The following is a 16,396-nucleotide window of genomic DNA, read 5'->3' as shown; positions in this document are numbered from 1 at the left end:
AGAAATGTTCAAGTGTAGGTAATGAGTACCTGAAAAGTTGCATGAATGCTAAATGACAGATAATTCTGATTGCCTGTATCCTTTGGGGGTTACTGAGAGAGACTGGCAGTCTAATCCCTTTCTCCCCACATTACTGGATCATCAGATACAGTGAGAGTTATTTTCTAAGATGAGAATATAAGACATGCAGAATAAACCATTTCTCCAGCTGGTGAATAAATAAAAAAAGCAACACAGAATTGGACTGGAAACAAGCTGGCTTACTAAAAACGCAGAAGTGCTCAGTGTAGAAGAACACCTCTGCTTATTTGTGTAATGGACAGTGTTCTAAATAATCAGAGTAACGTTTCTGGATATTTTACTTTGTTAAAGTAGAATTCTGAATACAGACAGTGGCAATAAGAAAATACTTCTGTAGTTGTTGCCTGGAAATGTTCTAGGTCCTTCCCCAGTCACCATCTCTTAAATGAGCTGAGAAATAACATGAATGCCAAGTTGTAAAAATAGTTGTCTGTTTTCTTGTTATGATTTTTTCTTGTCTTTTTTTTTTTTTTTTACAAGACAGCTCCAGGATTTCCTATTTTCAATCAATATTTTCTCAGCACTGTTGCCTATTTTATATTGACTAATATACTCCATCAAAGCATTGCTGTGACCACTTACACACAGTATGCTGTCTTTAAAGAAATTATATAAAAGTGGAGTCTGACATGCTAGATCCTATGGCATGCCAAGACCCCTCCGAGCTGCTGCTTATTTTAGCCAGCGTATCACCTTTTTCCTCTATTTTGAGGGCAAAAATTAAGATAACCCATGAGCATTGAATTTTTTGCATTATTGAGTAAAGTGTTTTTTTCTCCAGACTCTCTCCTCTTTTCTCTTCCCCAGACACTGCAAGGATTTTATTTCTAAACTAAGAATGCAGCTCTAATGCATGGCTGCCATTTGGTTTTGAAATACTTAAAATTTAGCTTTGTGTTACCTCTTCAGTACTACATAAAGGATGCTGTAATCTTTCTATTCTAACATGGCACAAACATGGTTACTTCTATATACATGCAGGATAATTCTGTTCCTAAATTGGACTGGCTTGATTGCTCATCCCCATTTTAATCATTATGATTTAAAAATTTCATGGATAATTAATACGAAGTTAGGTATTTCACTTTCTCAAATGCTGAGGTACGCCCACCTCACTGTGTGCCAGAAACAATGTTTGTTTAGGTAGCTATTTGAAATTTGGGATATCAGTGTCAGGATTCTCTTTGAAATTAACAGCGCGGCACAATTGAGCAGTACCTGAAGTGCTGTGTCTTTTGTTATCCATCCGCTTTTGATGGATTTTCTCAAAGGTCTAAGTTTGCAAACTCTTTTATGCAACCTGTAAGAAATAAAAAATAGAGCAACACTTCATCACATATCACATTAAATGTCTACCTGACTTGTTACAGGTATTTTATTTGCCAATTTTATTTGTGCTATAGATCGTGGTTGGCTGTGAGGCATCATCTTGTGGGGACCTCCACTCTGTGATGCTGGAATATACGAAGGATGCGAGGTAAATGAGAGCAGAATATACAGACTTAAAAAATACTGTGCTATTAAAAACTTCAAGAGCTTATATTTATTAAAGCATTTGCTTTGATATTCATCTTGTAATAGGATCTGAACAAATTCTGTTCGCAAGCACTGGGATTTCTGTACATAACTCCCATAAATTCTCTTTATAATTTATCCCAGATGTTGACAGAGCTTGCAGTTGCAGTCATGCACGTGTTACTGTTAAAAATATGTTCACAGAAAACCACATTCATGGGATACTGTTGTTTTAGTCTTGTACAGGAGTGTATATTTAGGACCAAACTGTAATCAGGCGGAGGTTATTTAATTCTGATTTGGTCTTTAACTGACAATCAATAACATTATTTCTGTAATAACACTGTGCTGTAGCATAATCGTGCATTATAATTTGTAAAATTGATGGCATATTCTGTACTTTAATGCTTGTAAGTAAATACACAGCATGGAAAGTCTTTCATGGCTGCACCAGGCTTTCATCCTCTCAGCTCTTGTCTTTCTGTGGCTGCAAAGTGTACAAAAACTATTGCTGACAGTACTTTGGATTTGTTTAGTGAGATTGGTGGCATCATGACCTTTAGAGATTCCCTGTTTCCCTTTCATTATTCTGTCCATAGTTCTAAAAACATAATTTTTTGTTTCTTATAGGACAGATTCATGGCAACTCGTACAGACACACTGTCTTCCTTCCTCATCTAATAGCATTGGCTGCTCCCCATTTCAATTCCACGAAGCTACCATCTATAACTCTGTCAACAGCTCCATGTGGAAAAGAATAACTATCCAGCTGCCTGATCATGTCTCTTCCAGGTAGGCTACCAAAAGGTCAGCTCACTGTGGGCCTATGAAATGTCAGCTGTCTTGCTGGCACTGTTAGCTTTGGAACAACTGGTGAATTTAAAATGCTTCTTTATTGCTGGATTTAGATCTGATGTAGAATTAATGTTTTTAAGAAAGCTTATTTAAATAGAAGTGGCTACTGCCAATAATATGGTTGCAACCCATTCAGGCTGGCTCTTTCTGGTTATTAAACTCACAACCCTTTCATGCAATTTTTTTTTTTTAATTTCATCTTCTGCTGGCAAATTTGAAGTTCTCTGTACAAATGTGTTTAACTTTTAGGTATCATAATATCATATTTGGGTTTTGATATTTGCAGTGCAACTCAGTTCAGGTGGATTCAGAAAGGAGAAGAACTAGAGAAACAAAGCTGGGCAATCGACCACGTGTACATTGGGGAAGCATGCCCTAAGCTCTGCAGTGGTCGAGGATATTGCACAACTGGAGCTATTTGCATTTGTGATGAAGGATATCAAGGTTTCTTTTCTTCATTTTCTTTCTTATACAACTGCTGCAGTCTAATATAGCCCGAAGTTAAACAAAAAGATAGAGTGATATATCCTGTCTTAATTCATCACAGGAGTGCTTGATAACAGACTTTAAATTCATAATTTAACAGGGCTGCAGGTAACATCTCTTCCCTTCATTTATTCTTCCTGGATGGAATCAGTAGTCTCTGCTATCTGGCACTGTATTTAAAGCCATTCAATCTTCATTGAAGCTAGGAGGTGGCTACCTGCTTATCCAGATATGGCTGTCAGCCTTCTACTCCTTCCAAGGGTGCAGTCACTCCCAGGGGAAGTGTACATGGGATCCAGAAGTTGATGGCACCTGTAGGAGATTAAGCTCTGCACACAATCACAAAAGGGTATTCTGCTTTAATGCCTCAATCCAGATAAGCACATGTCTAATGGTACCTGAGTGTCCTCATTACATCGTAACTGCTTTATGGGAGTGGAGCCAAAGTGTTTAGAGCCTTCCAGGGCAGTCTCATAAATTTATGAGGTCAGATTCCTTCTGAATTTTAAAGACATTTCCCCTCAAGCATCAACTTGAGGTTTCTTATGTTGGCACCAATGAAAAATGGGGAAAGCTCTATTGCAATCCTTGAAGTTGTACTGCTGTGAAAAATAATAGATTGGCAGCTTCAGTTTCATAAAAATGAATGCTGTGCAGCAATGTGCACACTATTAATGGATCTGCTGAAACTTATTCAGCCTGTAGTCACCCTGTGTATTGAGCCAATAACTTGCATGTAATTACAATGGATTGTAACTGAATTTTCTCAATTATTTTCATTTCTTTGTGCTTTATAACTTTGTTGTTTCATTTTTAGGTGATGACTGCTCTGTTTTCAGCCATGATCTACCCAGTTATATTAAAGATAATTTTGAATCTGAAAGAGTCACTGAAATAAACTGGGAAACCATTCAGGGGGGAGTGATAGGGAATGGATGTGGACAGCTGGCACCCTATGCCCATGGAGATTCACTCTATTTTAATGGATGTCAAGTACGACAAGCTGTGACTAAGCCTCTGGATCTCACCCGAGCAAGGTAATACTTTGAGCATAAAATGTTCCTTCAGCAGCTCATGAGAAAGGAAATTCTTTCTATGCGTGTGGAGCCATGTGAGGCAGTATTGAAGAGGATAAACTAACTTGGCTTTACCATGCAGTCAGATGTGGTTGGCAGATAAACAGAATGCTTTGTGACTTTGATTTGGGAGATAGAATGAGGAGGAAGCGATGTCAAATGAAAAGGTCAGCTGTTTTCATCATGTCCAACAGAGAGTTGCCTTGTAAGCCAGAACTGACGATGAAGCCATTGGCAAAGACTGGATACCAGACTGCCTGGACCAGTGCCTGATCTGATAAAACAAATGCCACGTTTGCATGTCTTCCAATGGCAGTCATGAGTGAAGATGCTCTCAGTAATTACGGACTCATTTTCCTGTTTCAGTTGTCAAATAAAATTATATTCACCTTGAAATGAAAATGAGTATCTTTTTCTTCTGTTAAATCTCTTTAGCCACAGATAAACAAATGTAATCAGTCCGTGCTGACTCTTAACAGAGTGACAGCTTTCTGGACTGGTTTTGTCTTTAACTGTCTAAAGAATTATTAGAAGCAGAGTGAATCAGCAAATGGGCCAGATATAAATCAGACTCTTTGTTTCTTATTTGAATGCCTACGTAGAACATTTGAAATCCTGTTGGTACTTTGTTCAACTTTTATTTGCCCCTTTTCAGCTTTTCATACATTCACTTGCATGTTCTATTTGTATATCTCATTTGAGTGCAGGTACATTGTAAAATTGGATCTATTGCCTTCAAATATATGGAAATATGCTGTACCCAACAAATTATTACTTTGAAAGAGGACCTGTGTTTTAGATGTGAGAAAACTTATTTTACATATTAAAAGTAATGATTCTTGAGAATCCTGAAATTTTTAATAACTGCAATATACCTGGAAGTACAATTGTTCTTGTCTGGATATTTTTTTGCATATTGACAATACCTTTTCTCTCTGTGTTTTACAGCAAAATCATGTTTGTTTTGCAAATTGGAAGCATATCGCAAACAGACAGCTGCAATACCAATCTAAGTGATCCTAACACTGTAGACAAGGCAGTGCTTCTCCAATACAGTGTAAATAATGGAATTACATGGCAAGTAATTGCACAGCATCAGCCAAAGGACTTTATACAAGCCCAAAGAGTGTCTTATAATGTTCCCCTGTGAGTACCCAGTCACATTTCATTATGTCTAAATGCACAAGATACATTTATGGTAGGAAAGACTCTATTTTTGCATCGCTGCAAGAAAAAAAAGGTTGATGAGAGGGTAAGCAAAAAAGGAAGTTTAAGGGGAAGGCTGATTAAGAAAGAACAGGAGAGTGCTTATTAAATACTTGGGAAAAAGCATAATATGTGTTTAAAGGATAAGAGGAAAGTATACTTAATTCTTCCTTTTGAGTTTGCAATTGTTCACCATTGAATATTTTGTGCCTACAGGCTGTTGATGTTTAGGGATCTACAAATAATGCTTTGTCTTTGCTCTCAGCTCCTCTTGGGGGGAGACAGAGAAGTGTAAGCCTTTGTAGTCTGGAGCTCTCACAGGCTCTTGTGTTTGTGATGACAGGGAGGCACGAATGAAAGGAGTCTTATTGCGCTGGTGGCAGCCCCGTCACAACGGAACAGGTCATGATCAGTGGGCTTTGGACCACGTAGAAGTCGTCCTGTGAGTATCAGCTTCACCTCATCCCACCCATCTCAGAAATACCTCCAGCATGGCACAAGTGTTAAGCTCAGTAAGAATCATTTCGGCCCAGGGAGACCTTTGAGAATCAGTCTTTGCTAATGCTTTGCCCTGACTGCAACCAGCAGCAGCTAAGATGGCAATGAAATACATGGCACAGCAGGCGTAGGTGTTGTGCCTCATGGAAAAACAGGAGGGAAAGTGGGGCTTTATCACCACCAAGTGTTTGTGTGTTCCTGTAGTGTAGCAATGACTGTGAGATATATTGTGCTGGAGCATTAAAAAAAAAGGATATTTCTGTTCAATACTGTGCTGCCATGTAAGGCTGATTTATATCCTTTCAAAGATAAAACAGTCTGCTGTATTGCTCTTTGCACAGAGTAATGTTGTTGTGCCTCTGAAAAGTTTGCATTAGCAACTAATGCCTTATTCATTTCCTTTTTTAGTAAGAAGGATACTGTTCAGAAACAGGGTTCACTATATCAGGTTCCTATGGTCCGAGCTATATTCATCCCCTTGTCAAGATTTTACCAAGTAAAGTGTCTTCACTCTCCTGGTTCTCCCACTATTAAGATGGGTTTCGCTCGCAGCTAACCCATTTTCCTGTGTTACATCACGAAGAGATGACCTGCTTTTTCTCTAACAATTTAGTTCCAGTAGAAGTGAAATGCTAGTGGCTTCACGGGCGGGAACTCATCGCTGACAGTGGTTGGCAGAGAGAGGCGTGCCTGCTCCATAGATAGGTTCAAACGTTCCTTTTATTGAATAATTCACAAACCAACAATGAGACATCAGGCTTGAATAACATCCAGAATGTGTAATTATAAGGTTTTTGTCTTTAAATCTGAATTAGCAGAGAAACTGCAAGTAACATTTTGTAATAGTAGAAAAGTGGATTATCTGATTGCTAGTTAGCCCTGTACTTCTTTCCACCAAGCAGCACCAGCTTGCATGGCACTCATATCAACCCCAAGCCAAACTGGTCCCAACACTGAGTAACTGCACACGCTCTGCTGCTTTTACACCCTGCTGGGCTCTGCTTCCATAACATTAAGCTTAGAGCTTGAAGGAACAAAGGGATGGATGTGATTCCTGCTTTAGTTAATCAGTGGCTGTAGGATGCTGCACCATTAAAGACAGAAAAAATCATAAACCTGCAGGAGGTTCACAGTGTTCAAGAAACCACAGATAACAGAATTGCTGGTTATGAAATATTTCAATTTCTTTCTGCCTTGCAATTAAAATAAAATAAAAAGAGAATACACATGTGGGGAAAAAATAGTGACTAATATTACCCATTAACCTGGGAAGCATAAGTAGGAATGTGATAGATTTATAATAAGGAATTCTTAGGCTGAATTCTGAAGAACTTCTTTGACTATGAAATTGCCAGGTTATAAACAAAACAGACAAATTGACTTGTGACAATTCAGTCATAAGATTTGTTTTATGTTAGAATGGAAAAACAATAGAAATGTTATAGCAAGCAATCACACCTTGTCTAGGGAAGGAACCAGGTGGACAGGTAGTGCCTCTTCCCTTTTTTTTTTCTTCTGTCTGTTAGTCTGTTAGCACTAGCTCTAGCTGATCCTGTACACACCAGGGCTATCAGCTATGTTAAGACATGTCCTGAATCGCAATGATAGGACTTAGCTTTAATTCTTAATATTGCTTCACTTGCCAATGACCAGTGTGGGCCTTAATCTCTGGATTTTCAATGGTTGTAAGAAATAGAAAAAAGTGGGCAAGGAAGAAGAATCGTCTTAGAAAAACTCATCAGAGGCAGCTTGAGCCTTCAAGCAGCAGATGCTTTGCCATTGCCAATCTCTCTACCTCTCCCCATGAGTAGTATAAGGGCCTGAAGATACCTAAAATACAAAGTAAGATGCTGTGAGTAGAACCAACATGTCAGCAGTTTTCTGTTTTCTGGACACATTAGTCTTCCTTGCCTGCTCTCTTGGGCTTTTTCCCATTCAATTTAAACTGGAAAAGAATTAAAAAACAAAACAAAAACACAAACAACAAACAAACAAACAAAAAACCAGAGGTTTAGAAGTGAAAGTGCTAGAAATGTCACCGCAGGCACAGAAACTCCACAGTCCTGGGGCAAACAGGCTGACTCACTGAGTCAGCTCTCCATCTAGAGAGGAGGCAGTGTGTTCTCCTCTTCACCCACAGCAGAGAGGCATGGCCTGGACTAAAATCATTTAGCAGGGTGATGTCATAAAGTAATTTTCCATTGATTTTAGAGGGAGTCAGTAAGTTTCTGCCTGGCTTATTTTTCTTAAAACTGAGATACTTTAAGAAACTTCTGTAGTTCTCAAACTGGAAGTTACCTCTGCTGGCACTCTGACCTTGGCTCTGGGAGGTGTTGGTGCTCTGTTTCTTACACAGCCCGCTCTCTGTCCTCTCATAACCCTCCCACACCTCCACTCACCTGAGGGACTCCAGCTAATGTACACAGACGTACACCCCTCTGGCCACCATCCAGATTATCCTCTTTGGCCCTGTGTGATGTCTGCTCACAGATGTTGTGGGTTTCATGCTTGTTTGTGCTCTACAAACCCACATCACCACAGCAGACACCTGTGTGGCATTATAGCAAGAAGCTGACCTGTAACTGGAGGTGTGGTTTTGGCCACAGAGAAATCCCTTGTTTTCCATACAACTCATCTTGTCAGCCCAGAGAGTAGTGGAAGAATCACAAACATTTTCCCATATTCCCCGTACCTCTTTGGCTTGGCTGCCTGCAGACCCAGCAGTGTGCAGAGTTCTGCCAGTTTTCCCTCAGCCCAAGGGCAAGTTAGCTGTGCTCACCTTGGGCAGACTATGGGCTGGAGTAGGAAGGCAAGAAAGGAAAGCACCTGCTGCAGATAGAGCGGGTCAGTAGGGTTGTAGTACTGCCCAGGATTTTCATGATTTTATTCCCCAGTTGGTGTGAGGAATATCTCTGCTCCTCCTTACAGTCCTCCCCAGAGACTGTCCACCTAGGGACAACTATGTGATACCTTTTTTGCATGCCTCTTCTTAGCTATCCAGAGATTTGAAATTAATTCTGTCATGAGCCCAGCTGCCATGCCGTAGCACAGATGCAGCCCACAGGTGATTCACAGCCAGTGTCACAGCACTGTTCAGTCTAATTGATTTCTGAATCAAGGGACATCCTCCTCTTACCAGCAAACATTTTCAGGAAGCAGTCTATTTGCTTCCTTTTTTTGCTGGGGGGATTGCAGATTATCTGTCCATGCAAAATAGATAGCGATGATAAGAAATGGATGAGTGCTTTTGTACGTTCCTTAGAATCACCCCACGTTTTAACTAATTGTTTGAATCGCTCATTGAAAAGCAGTATTTTTAATGCTGTACTGCAGCTGCAAATAGTGCTCACATTGAGCACCTCTTTCCAACACAGTACCTGCTTTGAATAAGGGTACATAAATCGATCTTTCCAACTAACCATTGGCCAACTTATTTTAATAACGGTTCGTATGTATCGTATGACGGAAGAAGACATTAGTTAGCAAGAGGTCCCTTTAAAGCTAGTGCTGATAATTCCATTTTAGTGCCACATTTTTTCTCTGCAGCTGTAAAGAAAGCTTTGGGCACAGCCCTCACGTGTTCCATGACTGTGGCTCTTCTTAGGATAAAAAAATGGATTTTACTCCACACTTAAGAGTGTTTTTTTGTGTCCCTGTATTTCTGCCCTAAGAACAGCCCATTTCCAACTCTGCATTTCATCTGCACATTGTTCCTCTCTCGGAGAGCTCACAGCCTGTCTGCTGCACAGATACCACACCCTTCTTTGCATGTGCACTTGAACTGCCATTTCTTTGTATATAGGGAAGGCCTTTATTGACTTCTTCAAATCTGAATTCTAATAAAAGATATTGAGAATAAAAGGACAATGATAAACTGAATACTAATGGTCTGGTGTTGCTTTCTTTGTACCCCAAAACTCATGATGTAAACCATGGGAATTGGAGCTGTGCAATGAATGCAAGTAATATTACCCCACCTACTTTATTATGGTTAATTGTTGGGAAACAGAACGAATCCCTCCATGGCCATCACTCCATGCTCTTCATTGTCAAGATATTCTCACACTTTTGGCACAAATGATTTAGTGAGGAACTCAGTTGTATTTGGTGCAAAGGATGCTTATCCTTGTTTTGCAACATTAAAATATAAATTATATATCCCAGCTCTAGCAAAGAGTGTTTATGTGGAAAAGCGTTTTCATCTGCTTTATTTTTTAATAAAAAGCAATTATTTGAAAAATGCATCTAAATTGAAGTACAAACGCAGTTATAACAGAGAACAGAAATACTAAAACATTAGGTAATTATCTGAATATTCACAACATTTATGCCAAATTTAAACTGATGCAGTCTGTGCTTTTATGACATTTTTATTATGTTTCTAAAAAGTGCATGCTGAATTTTATAGAAAATAAAAATGTAAGCATTGATTTGAAATATCAGGAAATAATTTGTTCAATTTTTATTTTCAAAAGAGATGAAAAATCCTATATTGCCTCTAAACCTCATCAGGGTTTTATGACTAATCACAGTGCTGCATGCATTGAAAGGCATTTTCTAACTTGTGTTGTATTTCATTGTTTGCTGTCATTGGTTTTACACTAGAATAAGGTAAGTACTTTCCCTGAATCAATATGAAATATAACTTGCTGCTACAGCTACAGTACTTTCACAAAGTTTTGTGGGTGATGGGTCCATGGAAAATCCTTTGTGTTCTCTGAGATGTGCCACACCGTTCTCTAGGGCCCTGATCCTGCAGCTCTGTCCCAGGGAGTATCAGGGATAGCTAACATTAGCCAAAGGTGTTCAGCATCTCACCACTGGACAACATCCGTTTTACTGGAGCTGCAGCACAATAAGCTGTACAAATGGAGGACACCCGTCCTATTGCATGGGCAATCTCTCAGCTCCAACGGGGAATTCCCACTTTTTTCTGTAATTAATGACTACAGAGCAGAAGCCTTGGCCAGGTATCATACGTCAGTGAATCTGTCTGGTGCCTAGGCATGCATGTCTCTTGGACACACAGTAAGATTGTGCCTGGTGGTTCTTGTTACTTGTAGTTATGCTGCTGCGTGCTGCCTCAGTTAGATTCTAATAGCCAACACCATGACTGAGCTGTGGGTTCAAGTCTTGATCTTACTAGAGCCAATGATCACATCGCTTTTCTCTTGACTCTCCTAATGAATAATTTGTAATTCTGCCACAAAATTCAACAGAAGTGTAGTCCTGAGACCATGCCTTTGCTGTTTTCCTTTCCTTTGCTATCCAAATATTTTTGCTTCTGTTTCGTTCCTACTGTGCCCTGTCAATCAAAAAGAAAAACATGAAAAATGAGAAAAACATGAAAAAATAAGTGACATTAGATAAATTAATTTTTGACTGTATTTTTCTCATTGAATTTGGCTATGTCCTATTTTCACAAGTTTTAAATTGCAGGCTTTAGTTCAGACGATGCTCTAGAAAATATCCAATAGTCAGAATGATCTGCTAAAGAGGCAGAGTGACTCCTCCTCATAAACTGTGCTACAAGTCTCTGTAATCCAGTGCTTCTTCTCCTACCAGTAATTAAAATTAATTCAGAGAATGTATATAGAAATTAATATAGAGAGAAATTAATGTGGACTTATTTTGTGAATATCAGCCTACACCTACAATACGATACTGTACTGTATTGTATAGGATACACTAATTTATCTCTAACAAGAGTGAAAACCATGCTGCTTTCTATAGCAGACATGAAGTTTTTATGTATGTACCATTCAATCCAGCAGTTGGGAAGCCTACCTCAGGTTTTGGAGAGAACAAGTTTGAACCATGTCAATACAAGCAAAAAAAACCAAAGCATTTAGTTCTAGGGAGTTTAGATTTTTCTTGTTTTTCACACATTGCACTGCTGTGGTGTTCCATGCAAGACGAGGAATATATATTTTCTTTGTTTGTAACATCTTGATCATCTCATAAAATAACAAAAACAGTCTGAATATACATTAAAAAACGATCACTTTTAAATTTTAAGTAACCCTTTATTCCTTTTCTCATGTATTTCTTTTCCTCTCTTTTTTTGTCGTTTTTGTCTTTGTTCATAGTTTTAAATGTCCTCATCACAACATGCGTGCCAGTTACAAAATGGTTAGGCACTGCAAGAGAAATATAGGTCAGACATAGCTAGAAGTGTCCAAAATGGTGAAAACCTCCGTTGAGCTGCAGCTGAATGAGAGCAGCGAAAGGCAGCAGGGTACCACGTGGGGCCAGGACCAAGGACAGCAACTCATTGTGCCCGGGCTGCTTGAGGGTTTTTTTTGTGACTACGCTGAGGATCTCACGGCCAAACTCAGTCCTGAATTTAATTAGTTCCAAAAGGGGCAAATGTTTCAGCCAGACACGTTGCCAGGCTCCGTTCTGTGCCACGTGCCCGCAGCAAGGCCAGCTGGGGTTGGTGTGGGGCACTGAGCACACTGAGGGTGATGCTGCATAGAGTATGTGATTAGAATAAACGCTGGCCTTTGATGCTTCGTTGCACTTAAGCTACCAAGTAGCATTAAAACCATACAAACTGACCATTGTCACTCTCTCACACATAACTTACAAATTAGCACAGAACTTTTCAATTGAAAAAGTCATGTGAAATTCAAGGACAAGTCAAACTCAAGTGCTCTAGAGCACTAACTTAAGCAAGAGTGCAAAAAGTTGTGTTGGATGCATCCATTGTCATCAGGAGCTGGGCTTATTTCATTCTTGTATGTACGTTCCAGTGGCAAAAAAAAAAGTAGTTTCATTTTTCCATAAAATTGGATGAAGAAATTTTCAAACTAGTTGGGAGACAGCTTGCAATTTATGGGTGGCTTATATTCTAGATTTTGACCCAACTGCTTTTATTTAATTTTATCATTGAGATTCTAGATTAGCTGTTGAAAAGGGTATAATTTTGCTACACATATTTTTGTAGATGACGTTATCATGGTACAAAGCATAAGGTATCTTTGCCTTTGGAGGATCATACTTATTTTGCAAAGCATGCAATTTTTCTTTTTCCTAAGGGCCATATTCACTAAAAATAAGCTTATGCACTTGAATGTGTAACCAATTACAGCATGTGTATTTACTTTTTACGGACTGGGAAAACTCACAAATGACAACCTACTGAAGGTAGGATCCAGCCCTTTGGCATTAGATAGGTTTCAGGTATCAAAGTCCCAGGCTGAGCAGTCTTGTGTGCTGCTGCCCTCTCATGGCTCTTTCTTCCCTCAGTAGAAGCAGAAAACTTAACAAGATGACATGATTCTTCTCCACACAGGTGTTAACACATGTCTCTCCATCGGTCAGGATGCAGTCTCCTGCCTGCTCTCTTCCCATGTAATGATGCTGACTTCCCAGATCTTTTTTCAATTTGAGATGAGGAGTACAGGGGAGGGAAATATTAAATCTGCATAAAAGCATTATACTTCATTTCCTCTGTGGTAAAGGTGGAAGATAATGAAGTAAAGCTTTTCCTCTGTTCTCAAGTTACAGCAACCAATGTTCTGAGACAGAAGGTGACTGGAGTATAAGACTGCAATAGAGAAACACCCTATATTGAGAGGGTATGAAGTGCATATAGCTTTAGTGAATATGGCCCCAGACATCTCAAGCTTTAATTAGCTGAAAGCTCTTAACCTTTCCCCAAGATAATGAACAGTAAATAAAAAGCAAAGTGGGACAGATTCTCGATTGCCTTGTACCTTGTTGTACCAAGGGTGTGCTTTACACTACTTTACACAGGCTTCAAAAATTATGCAAGAAACAAGAAGAATCTGTCCCACTAACTCATTGCTCCAGAAGAATTCAAGTACCTATAACAAACTGACATTCTTCTCTTCCTCCCCTCGCCTTTTGATTTTAACAGCACTCGCAAACAAAATTACATGATGAATTTTTCACGGCAACATGGGCTCAGGCATTTCTACAACAGAAGACGAAGGTCACTTAGACGATATCCATGAAGAAATGAGAAATTTATTTTTTCCTCCCAATATGTGATGTGTTGCTTCCCATTCTTTAAACCTAGCACTGCATCTGATTTCAGGACTTTTCTGCAACTGGCTTGATGAATAACTGAAAGCCTTTCTCAAGACAGAGTGTACACCACTTTTTCGCACTGTGAACTAATGAGAAGTGACTTATTTTCTCATAGGTAAATGTTTTAATGTTGACGTGTCTGTGAAAATTGTGATCTGTTGTAATATCAGTTACAGTGGCAGTATTGGAAGTAAGCAACTAATTCTGTTTAACAGGAAAAAAAAGTTTAAGCACAAAGACTTTTCAGATTTTATGTTTAAGAACGTACATACTAAGTACAGAATTTAACATTTTTTGTCACATAGGTATTTAAGTGCACTGTATTTCAGCTCTGTGTCATTTTATATGATTAAGTTATCATTGTTTGTCCTCTTTGTATTCTACAAAATGACACATTGGCACTGTATTTACTTGTTTTGTTGTTGTAATATTTTTGCTGCTGACTTTTGGGCTATTTACCTTCTGACAAAATGTATTAAAAAATCAAAGTACCTAATCAAGAAGATAATTGCAAAAGTAGTTGTAAAGACGTTGATATCTTTCAGTCCTATTCTTTTATATGTCTGTTGGTTAGCATTGTTTTGTGGATTAAAAAAAGAATGCTTGACATGAAACCTTTTTCTACTAAGCAGTTGTGGATGAAGCCCCAACCAGAAGTTCCGTTTCCTTCTCTAAATGTAGTCAGTTCTCTGCAGCTGATTTACTTACAGTAACTGCCATTTGGTGTCCGTAGTAATGAAGTGGTTTGTAAACAGTGAACGTTTCATTGTGTTCTCTTAGGTGTTTGTTTCTCTTGCGGGTCATGTTTGTATCTTCTGATAAAGTTGTATTTACACCAGCAACGTTATAATGCCCCTATAGCCCTAAACTGTCTATTATCATAAATAAAATGCTTCACTTTATGGTGAACCAAGCTAAAGATCCATGCTTCAATAAAAATAATGTCAACAAATGACTCTGATGTTAGACTTCTCGAGCCGTGTGGGCTTCCCAAGAAATCATAAACCAAACTCTTTTACTAAATATCTGGGCTGTAATACAAATATTGATGGTATTTTTTTAAATATATACTTAGTACATCACATCACTTTGAAAACAGCAGTATCTGCAGAGGCAAACAGAGAGATCTTCCCAGGCTTGCTGGAGCTTGTCCCAGTGCAAGGAATGAAATAGGACCATGGACCAATACACACACTCACTTTTCTCTGTCTTCAAACCCAACACAGAGGTGTCATGCACCAGTGGCATCAGTTTACACCTCACAGCTTTGTCCAAGCATAATGCCATTCAGGATGAAAATACGACACAAGTCTGAGGACAGATACTGGTGTGAATTGGTGTTTCCAAGCTCTGGGTACCACATAGCACAAAAAGGGCTCAAAAGAGATAGAAGCCACTATTTCTTCACACAGAATTAGAAATTACATACATGGCAGGCCTTGATAAATTGTGTTGCAGTTATGAAATGCTTTCTGAGATTCAAGAGGAGACTAACAAGTACTTGGAAAAGAAATCCATGCACGTTACTAAGTAAGCAAACCACAATACATTCAGGAAATCTCCTGAACTAATGATGGCAGAGGCAGGTATGGGCAAATATCAAAACAAAATATCATACACATGTTATGCCCTTAAATCTTCTTGCACATCTGCTTCTGGCCACTAGTTTTGGCACTATACTGGTTTGAACGAGTACAGCATTTGTTATAAATCTATGCCAGATAAATAAAATGTGTTTAACCTTTGAGTTTTTTGGTCAATAGAACCTGAGGAGTACAGAAAAAAAAAGCAGGTCATTCAGTGACCAACAACTCAAAACCTTGGCTTGACCTAAATTATGCAACCAGCCTTTGGCAAAACAGGAAACTTGTGCAAGAGCCCAGCTCATGTGTGCTTCCAGGACTTGAAACAAGGATCTATTCAGGGAAAGAACAGGAAGAAATAAGTGATTTTATTAAAGGACATAATATCTTAATATTTGTGCAAGAGATTTTAAAATATTGTAATAGAAAGTTTCACCCATTAAACAAACAAAAAGGCAAGATATTAACAAACACTCATATTTTTTAAGATAATCTTATTTGTCCTAATATGCCAATACATGAGTAATATGTCAAACTAAATTTGTGTGCAGCTACTGTGTTGGTAGGGTAAGGAATTCATTTATTTTACAGACAGCAAGATAGATAAAATGAGGCAAATAGTCTGAGTTCACTTTCCAGAGAAGAGGCCAGCATAGCCAGAGAAGCTGCTTTTCACAATTGTATTTATTTCTCTTGAATAGTGTTTGCAATCATGACCACAGAAGGATCCCTCAATGCATCTCATTAGAGCTGACTATAAACTATAGACATGCTTATCTCAAGAAAATCATCCCCACTGGTAGACTTCCAAGTGATTTTGTTGTTTGTCCTTTCCAAATTCCATGAAGTTAATCCTTAATTTTCTTCCATTCCTACAGCACACAGAGCAGCATGCACATGCGGTGTACTCAGTATATGCACTATTTTATTTTTCCTCCCATGTGACTGAAAGTAATGAATCATCTGATGTTAAATAGCTTGCGAAATAGCAAGGGTGACACATCACATAATCAATGGCAATAAACCAGTGACAGTGCT

The 16,396-nt window shown here is 38.7% G+C and overlaps 1 protein-coding gene across 1 annotated transcript in view; it reads left to right on the top strand.

The window, feature by feature from the left end:
• Window positions 1-14,741, top strand: part of LOC100545091 (reelin) — a 53,136-nt gene extending 38,395 nt beyond the window's left edge. The window contains exons 28-34 of the mRNA XM_010728799.2: window positions 1,485-1,558; window positions 2,227-2,388; window positions 2,738-2,895; window positions 3,755-3,974; window positions 4,962-5,159; window positions 5,563-5,661; window positions 13,603-14,741. Coding sequence (XP_010727101.1) covers window positions 1,485-1,558; window positions 2,227-2,388; window positions 2,738-2,895; window positions 3,755-3,974; window positions 4,962-5,159; window positions 5,563-5,661; window positions 13,603-13,699 — 1,008 coding nt within the window. The 3' untranslated portion in view covers window positions 13,700-14,741. The remainder of the gene's footprint in view (window positions 1-1,484; window positions 1,559-2,226; window positions 2,389-2,737; window positions 2,896-3,754; window positions 3,975-4,961; window positions 5,160-5,562; window positions 5,662-13,602) is intronic.
• Window positions 14,742-16,396: the final 1,655 nt, after the last annotated feature.

Source organism: Meleagris gallopavo, chromosome 1 (assembly GCF_000146605.3).
Source record: "Meleagris gallopavo isolate NT-WF06-2002-E0010 breed Aviagen turkey brand Nicholas breeding stock chromosome 1, Turkey_5.1, whole genome shotgun sequence".
Taxonomy (NCBI): domain Eukaryota; kingdom Metazoa; phylum Chordata; class Aves; order Galliformes; family Phasianidae; genus Meleagris; species Meleagris gallopavo.
This window is presented reverse-complemented; position numbering and strand designations above follow the sequence as displayed.